Below are 14493 nucleotides of genomic sequence, written 5' to 3'. Positions count from 1 at the left end.
AGTGTATGCAACAATGATTGCATCTAATCTAAAATTCAACAAGTGGGAAGCTTCCGTGACATGTATGCATTTTGACCATATAATTGGACATTTTTGGCCTTATCCACTAGACCACTAGTCTTTAACAAGATGACCATTTACGCAAGAGATGGTCAAGGTCCCCGTTTGTCTTATCCTATCTGGAATTTAGATAAAATTATACTCATCTGAATAACATAAACCTCGTGGCAATATAATATGCTTCAAGAAAATTTGTAACAAATATTATCTTCTTTTCATGTATGTTAAATTAGGAAACTACACAACATATACATTATCAAATAATTGAGTTAACCAGATAAACCAATAAAAGCAAGTTATTTGGCTGTTACAAACACCAAATAATCCAATTATTTCTCAAAGATTAGCTATAGTAAGATATACAATATTCTCAGTAACACAAATGTTTATGGCATGAAAGCACCTCATGTGGGGACATTGCTCATTACATTGTATTTGCAATGAGCAATGTCATGTACAGAACACAGAAGCAGAACGTTGTGGATTTACTGTGACTGTTCTAACATGGGTAACATCATCAGCACTTCTTCTACGCAAATGATTATGGTTGCATCCGTTTACTTGAGGAATTTGCAACTGCTCCAAATTTGTAACAACCTCATCCATGTTTGGTCTCAACTTGGCTTCTATTGAAAGGCACCGTAGGGAAAGTATAGCAACCTTATAGGCGTCTTCTATTTCATATTGGCCTTCAAGGCGATTATCAAACACGTGCAAAATCTTACGCTTGTTGGATAGACAAGGCTTAGCCCATTCCACCAAATTATGTTGTCTTAGTGGCCTATTCTTGTCAACAATTCTCCTACCTGATAGTATTTCCAACATGACAACTCCGAAACTATAGACATCACTCTTAGAAGTGTGATTACCTTCATCAACAAAGTATTTTATTTTAGTCACAACCAAAACATACTACGAAATTGAATAAATGAGCAAAGTTATAACCAAAATACATGAAATTTGATTATAATTCTGTCGTTAAATATTATATACGTCAAAATTGGATAAGAAACTCATTTTTCCCTCTCTACTTTAGACGATTATTTGATTTTGTCTAATGGTTATAGTACCGGTGGCCAGGTATTCTGGAGCTGCATATCCGTAGATTTGCCCGGTGTAGACACGGCTTCGATCACCTGTGGACCCATCCTTTGCCAGCCCAAAATTAAAGAGTTTCGCATTATAATTCTGTCATCAAATCAGCGGAAACTTTCAAACATGTTACTTAAATAAACATAATTTACTCATGTGGCTGTACAAATGGACACATACCGAATCCAGCAAGATATTTGAAGTCTTCAAATTTTGGTAAATCGATTTTGTTTCGGCACTGTGAAGGAATGCAAGACATTTGGCAGCACCAAGAGCAACCTTCAAACGTAGGCTCCAAGAAAGAGGTTGAAAATATGAGCCTCCTGCGTTACAACATTATTATTGGTAATGTTAGGCATGCCTTCTCAAGAACAACAATGTGAAATGATGAACTTGGAAGAACTTACTCATGAACAAGTGATTCTCCAAGCTGCCACGTGGCATAAATTCATAGACCAAAAGGCTATTTTCATCTTCAAGACAATAACCAATCAATTTCACTAGATGAGGATGTGTAAGCTGGCCCAGATAATTGACTTCAGCCTAAGATAGAAATGACAAACACTATTAAATGCATCACTCAAAACGAATCCCTCTTAATTAGCTTGTGTTTGGATTTTAATGAAATCGTGGTTACCCAGCGAGACTGACTAAAAGCTTCACTTTGCAGCTTCATGAGATTCATGTTAACTTACATTGGGACGTTAAATTTTCTGACCAATGCGGATCCAAACACAGGCTTAGTTTCCCAACCATTGGTAAAATTAGCTTAGTAAAGAAACACAGGTAAGTTTTAAATTGGTAACAATATTCTCTAAAAAGTACAAGTCATTAAACATGCAACATAGCAATGTTGTGAACCACAGAAAATAGTGGTTCGGTCAAGTTTTGCTACGCTAAATATTATAGTGCCACTTAATACTAAATATCGTATTGTAGAATAATAGCAATTTGTTCAAATTCAGCTAAGCTATAGCGCCACTATAGCCGCTATTTGACAATATCACAATAGTGACATTGTTTGCTTATTAATTATGAGTCGAACTTACCATCAACTCAATGTGGCTTTTGACACCATCTTGATTAAGTCTTTTGACAGCAACGGCAATGCCTGTGCCAGGTTTGGCAGCAGAAAGTGAGTGTTCATCAATCCGGCCCTTAAAAACTGATCCAAAATCGCCATCTCCTAACACAATGTCTACACGAAAATTTCTAGTTGCAGCCTGAAGTTCTGTCAAAGTAAAACTCTTCAAATTGGATGATTGCAAGATCTCCCCCTCACATGGGAGTGTCCGTGGCACCGAAGTTGCTGATACCTCACTACTTGAGCTAATGAGATCATCAGAACCCTTGTAACATAGGATATTATGATCTTCTGTATTGACTATCACACTCTTTGAACTTAACCCTGAAACTTAAATCATATGATCCAATAAAACAAAACTTACATAAACTACATATTACATATTAGTATACCAGTACTACACATATGAATACCTGAATTCTTTGGGCCTTCAGCTTTGACTTGGCCACCTAAACAAACTCCCATAGCTGAAACAATACTAATTCCCATAGCTTTGTTGCCTATAGATCACAACAACAAAGTAGAGAAGGTCATATCCAACAGAAATGAACCATGATTACAAATGGAAACTGAGAAAGGAAAAAAGAAAGATGTTGGAAGGAAAGTGACATGAAGAACCTGTTTGTGATGAAGTTCAAGGAAGGATATAGAAAAGGGAAAAAAAACAAGGAGAGTTTATATAGGTTGTTGATATCTAACATGGGTGAGTGTACTGGTAGCCCTCAAGTGCAAGATCTATGAAGCACCGCCATGAAACAAGGAAAATAATTTAAGAATGAGTAATGGAATAATCACATATGTTAGTTTAGTATTGATGTCTTTAAAAGTCACATAGGATAAAAGATGAAATGAACATGTATACATGCAACAAGAGTCTTGACTACTAAGTCGTTAATGTCTTAACTACCAAATTGTTACTAACTTATAGAGTGTTCTAGAGGTACGTATTCCCTAACAATAATTAATTTATTGTGTAATTTAAGTTTCTATTACTTGTCTGCAAGTTGAGTAAAACAGGACCTTTGTTCTTATCCATTGGTCTCCCAATCCTATAATCACCGATCTTATTTCAATATTTGCTAAATTATCTAATAATATACTATTAATTAACTTCGTGATATTTGTACAACCATTAATTTTTAGAATAACTTTCTAATACTTTCATTTACTCTCTTTCTTTATTTTTTTTGTCTATTGTTTTTATCCCAAAATAATAAGAAATAAATGATTGTTGTCTCAGAATAATTGTATAAATATCATTTCTCTTTAAATATTTGCTAAATTATCTAATAATATATTATGAACCTCATGGTAATATAATATGCTTCACGAAAACCGGTAGCAGTTATTATCTTGAATATTTCATGTCTACCTGGACTTTATTAGAGACACATTTGAACATGAATAACATACTTAGCATAGCAATTTACCATTTGTCAAGAAAATTTATAACAAAATAGTTGTACAGGTGTATGTCGATAAAAAAGTCTTTAGTTGGGGACATAATGATTGATGACTCATTCCAATGGAGATTGTTGTGCTAAGTATGAGAGCCGATGGTTTGATAAAGATTTGACTGATTTCTTGTGACAAAAGTTTCAAGGCAGACCCATTGATGCGGTGAGGGTCAACGGTGGTACAAGTGTATGTCAATGAAAAGGTTTCTGTTTGAGGGTGGCCATAATGAATTGATGACTCACATTTAAGGGAAAATTGTTGTGTTAAGTATAAGACGTGTAGACGTTTCATATTAATTCGAAAAAGAGAAATGATATTTGAACATTCATTTAATGACAACTTTTGCAACAACTTTCTCCCTCATATTCATATTATTTTTTACTTTATCTCTATTGTTTTGGTTTCCGTGCCAATATCACTTTTTTCTTATAAAATATGGTTGTCAAATAAGTTGTCACCAAATTGGTTGTTCAAATAACACCCCTCTTTTAAAAATGAGTAATGTTATATGAACATTTAAAATTCAACAACTTTTGAACAACTAGTATAAAAATACATCAATTATAACTATTGATGTGACTATAAGAGAGAGAAACAACTAATTAAAAAGTGACATAGTATCTATACGATATAGATATACGTACAACCAAAAGGTTGTCAATATATCATTTCTTTAAAGAAAAAAGAAGTAAAGGAATATAATCTCGTACGTTGTCGATGTAGTCTTGGTTTCAAATGTCAACACGTTTCAATAGGTGACCCACCTTCAACGTGAAAAGTGTCGCTACATACTGTATACTGTATGCCGCCATATTATGGGAATAGCAGCAATGTCATTGGAGTGACCCACCACGGCTCATGAATCTTGCTTCGATGACTTTTCCTACAAAATCCTAAATAGTTTTGTAAAGTTTTCTCGTCCATTGGATTTAGTTGTAACTTGTAAGTAAAGGCTCTAGCAAGTGGAAGCTTCCATGACTTGTCTGTATAGGTCAATCATAATTGGACTTTTTTTATCCTCACTTGTACTATTTGCTAAACTCTTAAATATCATAAACTTCATGGCAATACAACTTGCTTCAAGAAAATTGACAAAAAATTATCATCTTTATTTAATGTCTATTTAGATTTTATTCATAGGGATTAGATAAAGTTTATGTTGGTTATCAAGGTCTAATACAATACAACCCTCTTCTTTTACTCTAGTCTGGGACCAACAATGTATAACAAGTTAACATAGGCACGATGTCTATCTAGATTTTAGTGCAAAAAAAAAAAAAAAAACAGACAAGTTGGCCTCAGAAACTCACTTGGGTCACGAAAAACATCAAATCTCTTGATAACGTTAACAAATGTATTTAAATATGACACAAACGCGGTCTTTACATCAATAATGGCGAGATTCAAGCTTTGGATCATTGTGGAATCTGATCTGAATCTTTACCAACATGTTTTGGCATACACATTTGAATAACAAAAATACAAGTGATGAATACCTCAATTTCCTTCAATGAAGTTCTAAGTTTGGGTTTTTGAATAAAAGTATTAACAGAAACACTTTTTAAGTGGGTTTATTTTACTGGTACTAGTATACTTTTCTCACACTCTTCGCCACTCCATTGTGCTCCTCAGCTTAGTCATGTTTTGATTGTAGGTACTACAGGTGTTACTAGTCCACGAGTGATGCGATAGTTTGATGATGTGATAGAATAAGAGAGATAGAGAGAAAATGAGATGTTGAATGAGCGTAGAAAAATAAAGTATGTTTATCTATCATTGTTGTATATTGTATTAGGAAACAGCATAACAAAACTGAGCTAGCAAGATAAACATACAAAAGCACTAGCAATGCAGTTATTTAGCTGTTACAATTTACAAATACCAAAAAATTCCAACTATTCATAGACTTAGGCACTCTCATCAAACAGAATTTCCAAGAGAAGTTTAGTTCTCAAACATTAGCTATAGTAAGATATGTACAATCTATTGAGTAACAAATGTTTATGGCATGGAATGACCTCATGTGGAGACATTCACTTTTGTTAATTTTCAAGGATAGTGTATTTGCAATGTGCAATGTCATCATGTACATAACATAGAAGAAGAACGTTGGGGAAAAGCTGATGCGGCTGTTCTAACATGGGTAACATCACCAGCACTTCTTCTACGCAAACGATTCTTGTTGCTTTCATTTACATGAGGAACCTGCAACTGCTCCAAATTTGTAACAACCTCATCCATGTTTGGTCTCAACTTGGCTTCTACAGAAAGGCACCTTAGGGAGAGTGTAGCAACCTTATAAATATCTTCTAATTCATATTGGCCCTCAAGACGGCTATCCAACACGCGCAAAATCTTACGCTTGTTGGATAGATATGGCTTAGCCCATTCCACCAAATTGTGTTGTCTTTGTGGCCTGTTCTTGTCGACAACTCTCCTCCCCGATAACATTTCCAATAGCACAACTCCAAAACTATACACAACACTTTTAGCAGTGTGATTACCTTCATTAACAAATCATTTTGTATTACTCACTAACCCAAATGATGTTTAGTAGTTGATTATTGATTAAGTTAATGAACTCAACAGACGAAACATACTAGAAAAGGTTAAATAAACAACCGAAAGTAATTTAGACAGAAAAACATGAAATTAGTTTGTAAATCTGTTGTTAAGAATTATCGACACCAAAATTTGATAGTGATTTCATTTTGTTGATAATTTGATTTTGTATAGTGTTATTGATTAAATTACCGGTGGCTAAGTATTCTGGAGCCGCATATCCGTAGGTTAGCTTGGTGGTGACATGACTTTTATCAACCGTGGACAAGTCCTTTGCCAGGCCAAAATTAGAAAGTTTTGCATTATAATTCTGTGATCAAGTCAAAAAGGAAATTTTCAGATACAATGCATAAATAAACATAATGTATTTATGTGTGTGTACAAAAAGACACATACGGAATCTAGCAAGACATTTGAAGTCTTGAAATCACGGTACATCGCTTTTGTTTGAGCACCGTGAAGAAATGCAAGGCCTTTGGCAGCACCAACAGCAACCTTCAACCGGAGGCTCCAAGAAAGAGGTTGAAAATATGAGCCTCCTGTTACATTATTATTGGTAATATTATTAGGCATGCCTTTCTCAAGTACAACAATGTGACTGTGAGTAGATGAACCAGGAATACTCACTGATGAACAAGTGATTCTCCAAGGTGCCACGAGGCATAAATTCATAGACCAGAATTTTGTTTTCCTCTTCTAGGCAATAACCAATCAATTTCACTAGATGAGGATGGGAAAGCTGGCCTAGATAGTTCACATCAGCCTAAAATAGAAATGGAAAACACTATTAGATGCAACACTCAGAACAAATCCCTCTTAAAGCATGTTTGACTTGTTCGAGTTGATTGAGGGACATCAGAATTTGTGAGACTGTTTGGAAGAGTTTAAGAAAACAGCTTATGACATGTCCATAAGTTGTTTTCATCTTATTTCTATAAGCTCTTCAAGATAGCTTATGAAAACATGTTATAACTTATATGAAAACAGTTTGACTACATTTTATATTTGTTATGGAAATAACTTATACATAAACACTTGTATGATAAATGCTAAATTAATCTGTATATCCAAATAGAGATAGTTTCTTAATATGATTAACTTATCATAGATGGATAAGATGAAACATGTAAAAATATTCTCAAAGATGCCATAATAATAATAATTAAATATGCAACAAGGCATTGTTTGCTTCTTAATTAGATGAGTTAAACTAACCAACAACTCATTGTGACCTTTGAGGCCATCCTGGTTAAGTCTTTTGACAGCAACAGTAATGCCTGTGCCAGGTTTGGCAGCAGAAGATGAACGTTCATCAATCCAACCCTTAAAAACTGATCCAAAATCACCATCTCCTAACACACTGTCTACACGGAAATTTCTCGTAGCAGCCTGAATTTCTGTCAAAGCAAAGTTCTTCAAATTGGACGATTGCAAGATCACTCCCGCATTACTTGAGCTAATGAGTTCATCAGAAACCTTGCAACATGGGCTACCAACATTTTCTGTATCATCATTTACACTCTTTGAACTCAACCCTGAAACTGAAATGGTATATGATAAATAAAACTAAAATTACATCAACTGCATATTACATATTACTAGTATACATATGTAATTAACAAGGTGATCTTGATGTTTAAGAATATGAATACCGGAATTAATCGGGCCTTCGGCTTTGATTTGGTTGCCCAAACAAACTCCCATGGCAGAAACAATATTAATTCCCATAGCCTTGTTTCCTATAGATCACAACAAAATAGAAGGGAAGGTCAAGTCCTGCAAAAAATATTCATGATTATGAAGAAAGAAAGAAAGAAAGGAGTTTTAAAAAAAAATGGAGGAAGGAAAATGATATGAAGAACCTGTTTGTAATGAAGTTCAAGGAAAGATTAAAAAGCAAGGAGGAGAGGTGAAGAACTATGTTTATATGTAGGGAACTTGTATGGACATAGTGTGGTGGTCCACGTAAGAAAGATTTATGAAGCACTGATATGGACATCAGACACGAAATTAGAAATTAGAATTAACACGTGTACACACAATAATTTAAGAAAATGAAAGTGATTGAATATAATAACATGTGTCGTTTTGTATTGGCATTGTATATCAATATGTATCGAACACCTTACACACCTTAGTGTCGCAGCATAGAGCAAGACTGTATCAAAAGAAGAGTATAGTTGTTTTCAAAAGGTTGAGCTACTTGACTAAAAAGTTAAGCTAAAAAAGTTTGGATGGATTAGTAAATGTTGTTGTGTGCAAGTGTGAGTTATATGTTATAAGTAAGAGGATTCATAAACTCATTGCCTTAAGGTTTTGGGTAAGAGTGTGGTGTCTCTCTTGCTAGTGTGGTTGTTCTAGCCTCGATGTGGACGGTCCCCCATAGCTCCCCTCGATGATCCAACAGTGGTATCATAGCCCCATTCGACGAAGGGTACGATCGAGGCAGCCGGTCTGTTTGCGCAGAAAGCAGCAACGACGGTACAAGTAGTGTCGGTCTGTTTCTGGAGAAACCAGCAACAACGATACAAACAAGTAAAGAGCTTCCGCTTGAGGGGGAGCTCTCTTGCTAGTGTGGTTGTTCTAGCCTCGATGTGGACGGTTCCCAGGCTCCCCCAGTGACCCAACAGTAAAGACATATGGGAAAGGTGAATGGGACGAAGGAAGGTGAGTATGGTGATTATTTGTTGTAACATAACATCACATTCATTTATGACTTGTTATGGGAATAGAAGCATGGTGTAACTGTAATGGACCCCGTTTTGTTTGTTTTGTTTGGAATTGAATCTTGCCATTCTGCAGCTGCAAAGTGGAATGGAAACCCCTTTTTACAAAATCCATGGTTTGCAACAAACATGAATTTTGTTGTTGACATCGCCACATTTGTTTTCAGCTAGCTTCTCTTAGTCCTACTATAGCATAGACAAGGACTAGTAGTAAATAGGCTCTATCAAGATAAAGAGATTGCGGCTAGGTATTTCAGCTGTCTGATCTCAAATTAACCGTTGAGATTGTTTAAAAATAATTGACTGACGGTGTAATCTAAACCTTTTCATTTCAAAAACGGTCAAGATTGATTATCTCATATAATTATGTGGTGCAAGAATCCGGGGCCCACCAGCAAGTGGTATGCTTCCATATTATATTATGAACCTCATGGCATCCACTGGCCTCCCAATTCTATCATTTACTAGTGGCGTTTGAATATTTGCTAAATTGTAGCAAATAATTATGAACCTCTCATGGTAATATTATATGCTTCAAGAAAATTGATAGAAAATGGTATTTTTATTTCATGTCTATCCAGTCTTTGGAGTAAATTATACACATTCGAATTTGAATAAACAAAAAATTCAGCTTGTTGGTCCAAGTGGTAAGTACCTTTTCTTTTAATAAGAGCTAAACTTGAATCTTTGAATAAAAAAGTATTAAAGATCTTTGCTCTTACAAGTGGGTTTACATTACTAGTATATTTTTCTCACAGGTTGCCACTCAATTTCAATGACCTTCCAGCAAAAACGTCAACATAATCACAATTTACACCCAATGCAGAACAAATGTCATTTGTTTATTAACCAAACAATCCTAGGAAGGAAAGGTCGGCCGGCAATTACACTCAACAGATATTTGACCTATGGTCGACATGGAAAAAGGGCGGTGAACCGACAAGCACCGCAGTTCAGCACTTTTCTGCAAACAGAAAGAAGCTATTTTGTCTGAGATGGACTTACCAATAAGGGTAAAATTACTAAGTGCTGATCTTCACAAAGAAGGAACGAAATTGAGTAGTGATACTAATATTACTAAATAATGGCAATCAAGAATGACGGTTCTATAGCATAATGAATACAGCACATCTTTACGAACTTATTTAGATTTCTGCATCAATTTTGTGCAATCTTAGCAACTAAAGAAATACATGTTCTACAGTGCCTCGCTTTAAAATAGCAAAAGTACAATTAAACAAAACTGTATTCAAGATTAACAAAAAAAAACAGTTTTCCAATGTTAATAGACTTCAATCTTGAGTTGCAGCACCTTGGTTCAGCTCAGCAAACCTCATGCCAACACGCATAGAGTGCTTCAGAAATTTCTCTGCACATCTTCGAACACAGGTTTCTTCTTGCTTTTGCAGGGATTTATGCTTAAACGTATCCACACAATCATGAAAGCATCTCTCCACCAGGTTATTATACATTCTCAGGCTGCAATGCAATTTAAATCATAATCAGATAACCGTGTCTGGCAATATGTCAACTAAGCAAGCAATCATTATAATTGAGCAGCGCCAAAAATACAAGAACCCCTTAATGTAGTGAAGCAATAACCAATCACCCTAACAGTCATATGTAAAATAAACAGCCAAAATGAAGAGTTACAGAGGGATATTAATTTATTAGAACTTATAACGGACTAGTGTGTGTTTGGATTTCATTTTGTAAGAGCTAAAACTTGAGTCACATTTAAAAACTGAAATTCTACCATACCACTAATCCATCATGAGACCCACATTGAGTAGATAAAAAAGCTCAATAAAGTACTTTACTTAGGGTCTTTTGCGATTGAATAATTTGAGCTTATCTATTGGCAGAAACACCCGTGAGACAGTTTGGGAGAACTAAGGATAACACCTTATGACATGTTGATAATTTGTATTCATCTTATTTCCATAAGTTGTCCAGGATAACGAAAATAGATGAAAACAGTTTGACATTATTTTATCTTTTGTTATAGAAATAACTTAAACATTAGCATTTATGCTATAAACTGATAATGAAGTTGTTTATCCAAACAAGGTCTTTAAGACATGAGGTTCTTAGACTTGATGAAATAGTCTTTTGTATTGGACTCTCCTTGTGGGCTTAAGTCATAACAGTTTGTGCTTTCATTGAGTGTTAGGCTACAGAAAGGAATAGAATAAGGTACGCAACTGAATAGTGAATACTGACAAATGAGTGAACCTGCCAAAGGGGAAAGGAATACCACCAGCAGGTGAAAGCCGTAGTATAGGTTGGCTCTTAAAGTCTTAAAGGATCATAAGTCTCACTTTGAGTAGATAAGACAAATTAATGTCCTAATTAAGCCTCCATCTAGTGAACTAGTGAGTATCAAAACAAGTAATTCAAACACAGCAACAAATTACAGAGAAATAAACCACTTGTTGAAAATGTAGTTCCCAAAACGTCCAGAAGAAACATTCAAAAGTTGCACTGGTTTTAAGGAGAACATCAATATGGCTTCACAGAACAAGCAAGCACATAATTTGCCACTATTAAGGAGGACATCAAAATGTGCTGCCAACGACTTATATACCATGAAGCCTCAAATTTTAAAAAAGATTCAACCTGTAATGCTAATACAAACCAATAAAAGAAAGAAAGAAAAAAGTAACCCCTAAAATTTGCACGGTGGAAAACAAATAAATGTACGAACTTCGAGGCGTAAATCTGGGGAAGAAAATAGAGCTCAATGTAGTACTTAACTCGTGTGTTATGAGATCCAAATTGAGTAAATAATAAAGCTCAATGTGGTACTTAAGTCGTGAGGCTCTTCCACCTAACGAACAAGTCTCTAGGGTTAGACTCTCCATATTGGCTGGTTACTGCGATTGATTGGGGAGAGAGTGCTAGTCTAACTGCCGGTACGGGTATGCTAATAGATAGAGGATCCGCCAGTCCTAGAATCGGAAAGTAGCTTGTCTGCCGGACTGGCTGCTTCATTGAATGTGTCGATCTTATTCTATATAAGGAGTTGATTTGCATAAGGAGTTGATTTGCATCCTTGTCCGGCAGTTAGCTAAGCGTTGGCTTAAGTCATAACTTATAACAATTAGTGTTTTCATTGAGTTGGACTACAGAAAGTTCTACCTATAGACTGAATTAAGGTACACAGCCAAATAGTGATAGACGAATGAAGCCACCAAAGGGGAAAGGGATAACACCGGGTGAGAGGCGTTGTAGATGCCTGTTCTTGAAGAGTTGACAACTTTATGAATTCCACATTGAATAGATCATTAAACGGATAAGAAAAATTAAAGTGGTAATTAAACCATGAGGCTCTCCCGATTTAACGAACTAGTCTCTGGGCTAAACTTAGTTCATGAGCTCAAGCCACCATAAAAATCTTGAGAGACCGAACCGAATGACGGCACACAACTAAAAACTAGCCTATTATCCAAAAAAAAAAAAATGACAGCTACAAGTGTTTAGAGAAAAAACAAGTAATTCACACAACAACAGATTACATAGAAATACACAACTTGTTAAAACTGTAGTTCCCAAAACGTCCATAAGCAACACTGAAAAGTCACACTGGTTTTAAGGAGAACATAACTATGGCTTCACATAACAAGCAAGCACAAAATTAGCAACTACTGTGCTGCCCATAACTTATAAATTAGCATGAAGCCCTCAATTCGAAAACAGATTCAAAAATTTGCAAGGTGGAAAATAAATAAATTTACTAACTTTGAGACATAGTGTAACTTAAGCAACAGAAAGATTATTCTTTTTTAATTACCACGTTTAAATCCTAATTTATTAGACTTTATTGGTAACAGTCTAGAGTGTGTTTGGATTTCATTTTGTAATATCTATAACTTTTGAGTCACCTTTTTGAATTGAAACCCAAACACACCACTAATATTTTATGAGACCAACATCGAGTAGACAAGAAAACTCAATGCGGTACTTAAGGCATAAGGCTCGTATTTGGTTTCTCCTGGTGAGCTTAAGGGTGTTTTCTGGAGGAGGTTTTTGAAGGGTTCTGGATGGCTAAGCCTATATCTTGAAATATATGATATTTTCCAAAAAATAAAAATAACACGATAAATGATCATATAGTACTTCAATAACACTTTATTTAATTTTCAAAAACATTTTATAGTGTCCGTAATTTAACAATGAAAAGTAAGTCCTCTCCTCCAAAACCCTCCATCCATACATACCCTAAGTCATAACAATTGAAGTTATCATTGTGAGTTAGGATACAGAAAGGGCTGCCTGTAGGCTGGATGAAGCGCTGTCTATAGGCTGGATGAAGCTACACCACCGAATACTGATCGATGAAAGAAGCCACCAACGGGAAAGGGATAACGCCGGGGAAAGCCGTTATAGACATCGGCTCTAATAGAGGTGGCAATGTTATGAGTTCCACATTAAATCTTCCATGATATAGACAAGAAAAATCAATGTAGTAATTAAGAATCTCCCATCTAACGAACTAGTTTATGGGCTAGACTCGGCTCATGAACTTATGTCATAACAATATTCCATTAACTAGTCGATGCAGTAATTAAGAATCTCCCATCTAACGAACTAGTTTATGGGCTAGACTCGGCTCATGAACTTTAAGTCATAACAATCTTCCATTAAACAGATCCCAAAGGTACTAAAAGACAGCATGAACAGCTACAAGTAACCTATTCTCCAAAAAACATGACAGCTACAAGTAATTCACACAACAACAATTACAGACAAATAAACTTGTTAAAAAATGTAGTTCCCAAAACGTCCAGAAGCAACATTCAATAGTCACACTGGTTTTAAGGAGAACATCACTCTGCTTCACAGAAAAAGCAAACAAAAAAATTGCAACTATTGTGCTGCTAATTATTTACAAATTACCATGAAGCCCCAAATTCCAAAATAAACTCAACACATTATGCTAATACAAACCAACAGGGAAAAAAAAACTAATTTTTTTTGGTAAACAAAAAACCCTAAGCTTTACAATGTGGAAATCAAATAAATGTACCTCCTTTGAGGGGGGTAACATAAGTAATAGAAAAATTAATTATTTTTAATTAAAACAAAAAAAAAAAATCAATGATTTTGGGAACCTCACCTGTCACGGATTTGGAGCTGATCGATCATGGTAGCCATTCTTTGTTTATCTGCCTCTGGAAGATTTTCCATATCAGCAATCATGCTTTTGTCCATTTTGAATCGAACGATTAAACGCAGTGATTTAGGGGTTTGAGATTGGGTTTTTTTCTGCCGTAAAGATAAACCCTAGCTCAAGTGTGGAAGAAGATGATATATATACTAGGTCACACTACTGCTACCAGCCGCTACTTAAAACATACACGTGTCATTTGTCTTGGTTTTTTTTTTTTTAAAATGAAATTAACAAAACAAATAAAAAATGTTTAAAATGATTTCTCTTCGCATAAGCTCAACGCGAGAGTATTTAAAATGGTTTGAAAGTAGATGTCTAAGAACATAATTATCCATGGC

The 14493-nt window shown here is 35.1% G+C and overlaps 3 protein-coding genes across 7 annotated transcripts; all 3 read right to left on the bottom strand.

Annotated features, from left to right (window-relative positions):
* Positions 1-339: 339 nt before the first annotated feature.
* LOC25492523 (probable serine/threonine-protein kinase PBL10) lies at positions 340-3142 on the bottom strand. Of its 2 annotated transcripts, none has more exons than XM_024781820.2 (7): positions 2855-3142; positions 2650-2736; positions 2202-2566; positions 1560-1695; positions 1333-1475; positions 1131-1248; positions 340-929 (listed from the first exon to the last, which is right to left on the bottom strand). In XM_024781820.2, exons 2-7 carry the CDS (start codon positions 2723-2725, stop codon positions 511-513), a joined length of 1257 nt encoding a protein of 418 aa, XP_024637588.1. In that variant the 5' UTR covers positions 2726-2736; positions 2855-3142; the 3' UTR covers positions 340-510. The 2 variants fall into 2 exon arrangements, with proteins under 2 accessions (XP_024637588.1, XP_013456131.1); XM_013600677.3 differs by having other exon boundaries at positions 2202-2560.
* Positions 3143-5459: 2317 nt separating this feature from the next.
* LOC25492522 (probable serine/threonine-protein kinase PBL9) lies at positions 5460-8271 on the bottom strand. 4 transcript variants are annotated; one of them, XM_024781826.2, is made up of 7 exons: positions 8119-8271; positions 7909-7995; positions 7472-7791; positions 6884-7019; positions 6653-6795; positions 6449-6566; positions 5460-6198 (listed from the first exon to the last, which is right to left on the bottom strand). In XM_024781826.2, the coding sequence occupies exons 2-7, from the start codon at positions 7982-7984 to the stop codon at positions 5777-5779; spliced, it is 1215 nt and encodes a 404-aa protein (XP_024637594.1). In that variant the 5' UTR covers positions 7985-7995; positions 8119-8271; the 3' UTR covers positions 5460-5776. The 4 variants fall into 4 exon arrangements, with proteins under 4 accessions (XP_024637594.1, XP_024637593.1, XP_024637595.1 ...); XM_024781825.2 differs by having other exon boundaries at positions 7472-7797; positions 8119-8270; XM_024781827.2 differs by having other exon boundaries at positions 7909-8032; positions 8119-8252.
* A 1766-nt stretch (positions 8272-10037) lies between these two features.
* Positions 10038-14287, bottom strand: LOC25492521 (mitochondrial import inner membrane translocase subunit Tim9). Its single transcript, XM_013600674.3, has 2 exons — positions 14102-14287; positions 10038-10461 (listed from the first exon to the last, which is right to left on the bottom strand). The coding sequence occupies exons 1-2, from the start codon at positions 14194-14196 to the stop codon at positions 10275-10277; spliced, it is 282 nt and encodes a 93-aa protein (XP_013456128.1). The 5' UTR covers positions 14197-14287; the 3' UTR covers positions 10038-10274.
* Positions 14288-14493: the final 206 nt, after the last annotated feature.

Source organism: Medicago truncatula, chromosome 4 (genome assembly GCF_003473485.1).
Source record: "Medicago truncatula cultivar Jemalong A17 chromosome 4, MtrunA17r5.0-ANR, whole genome shotgun sequence".
Taxonomy (NCBI): Eukaryota; Viridiplantae; Streptophyta; class Magnoliopsida; order Fabales; family Fabaceae; genus Medicago; species Medicago truncatula.
Note: the sequence above shows the minus strand (reverse complement) of the source record. Positions and strands in the feature narration are given on the sequence as shown.

What these genes read in the sequence shown, in the direction of transcription:
- LOC25492521 (XM_013600674.3), bottom strand. Translation starts at nt 14,196, where the DNA reads ATGGACAAAAGCATGATTGCTGATATGGAAAATCTTCCAGAGGCAGAT. An exon ending in CAGCTCCAAATCCGTGACAG is followed by an intron (nt 10,462 to 14,101) that starts GTGAGGTTCCCA and finishes ATTGCATTGCAG; the next exon opens with CCTGAGAATGTATAATAACC.
- LOC25492523 (XM_024781820.2), bottom strand. Translation starts at nt 2,725, where the DNA reads ATGGGAATTAGTATTGTTTCAGCTATGGGAGTTTGTTTAGGTGGCCAA. An exon ending in AAAGCCACATTGAGTTGATG is followed by an intron (nt 1,696 to 2,201) that starts GTAAGTTCGACT and finishes TTTCTATCTTAG; the next exon opens with GCTGAAGTCAATTATCTGGG. An exon ending in TCCAGAATACCTGGCCACCG is followed by an intron (nt 930 to 1,130) that starts GTACTATAACCA and finishes TTGTTGATGAAG; the next exon opens with GTAATCACACTTCTAAGAGT.
- LOC25492522 (XM_024781825.2), bottom strand. Translation starts at nt 7,984, where the DNA reads ATGGGAATTAATATTGTTTCTGCCATGGGAGTTTGTTTGGGCAACCAA. An exon ending in AAGGTCACAATGAGTTGTTG is followed by an intron (nt 7,020 to 7,471) that starts GTTAGTTTAACT and finishes TTTCTATTTTAG; the next exon opens with GCTGATGTGAACTATCTAGG. An exon ending in CAAATGTCTTGCTAGATTCC is followed by an intron (nt 6,567 to 6,652) that starts GTATGTGTCTTT and finishes ACTTGATCACAG; the next exon opens with AATTATAATGCAAAACTTTC.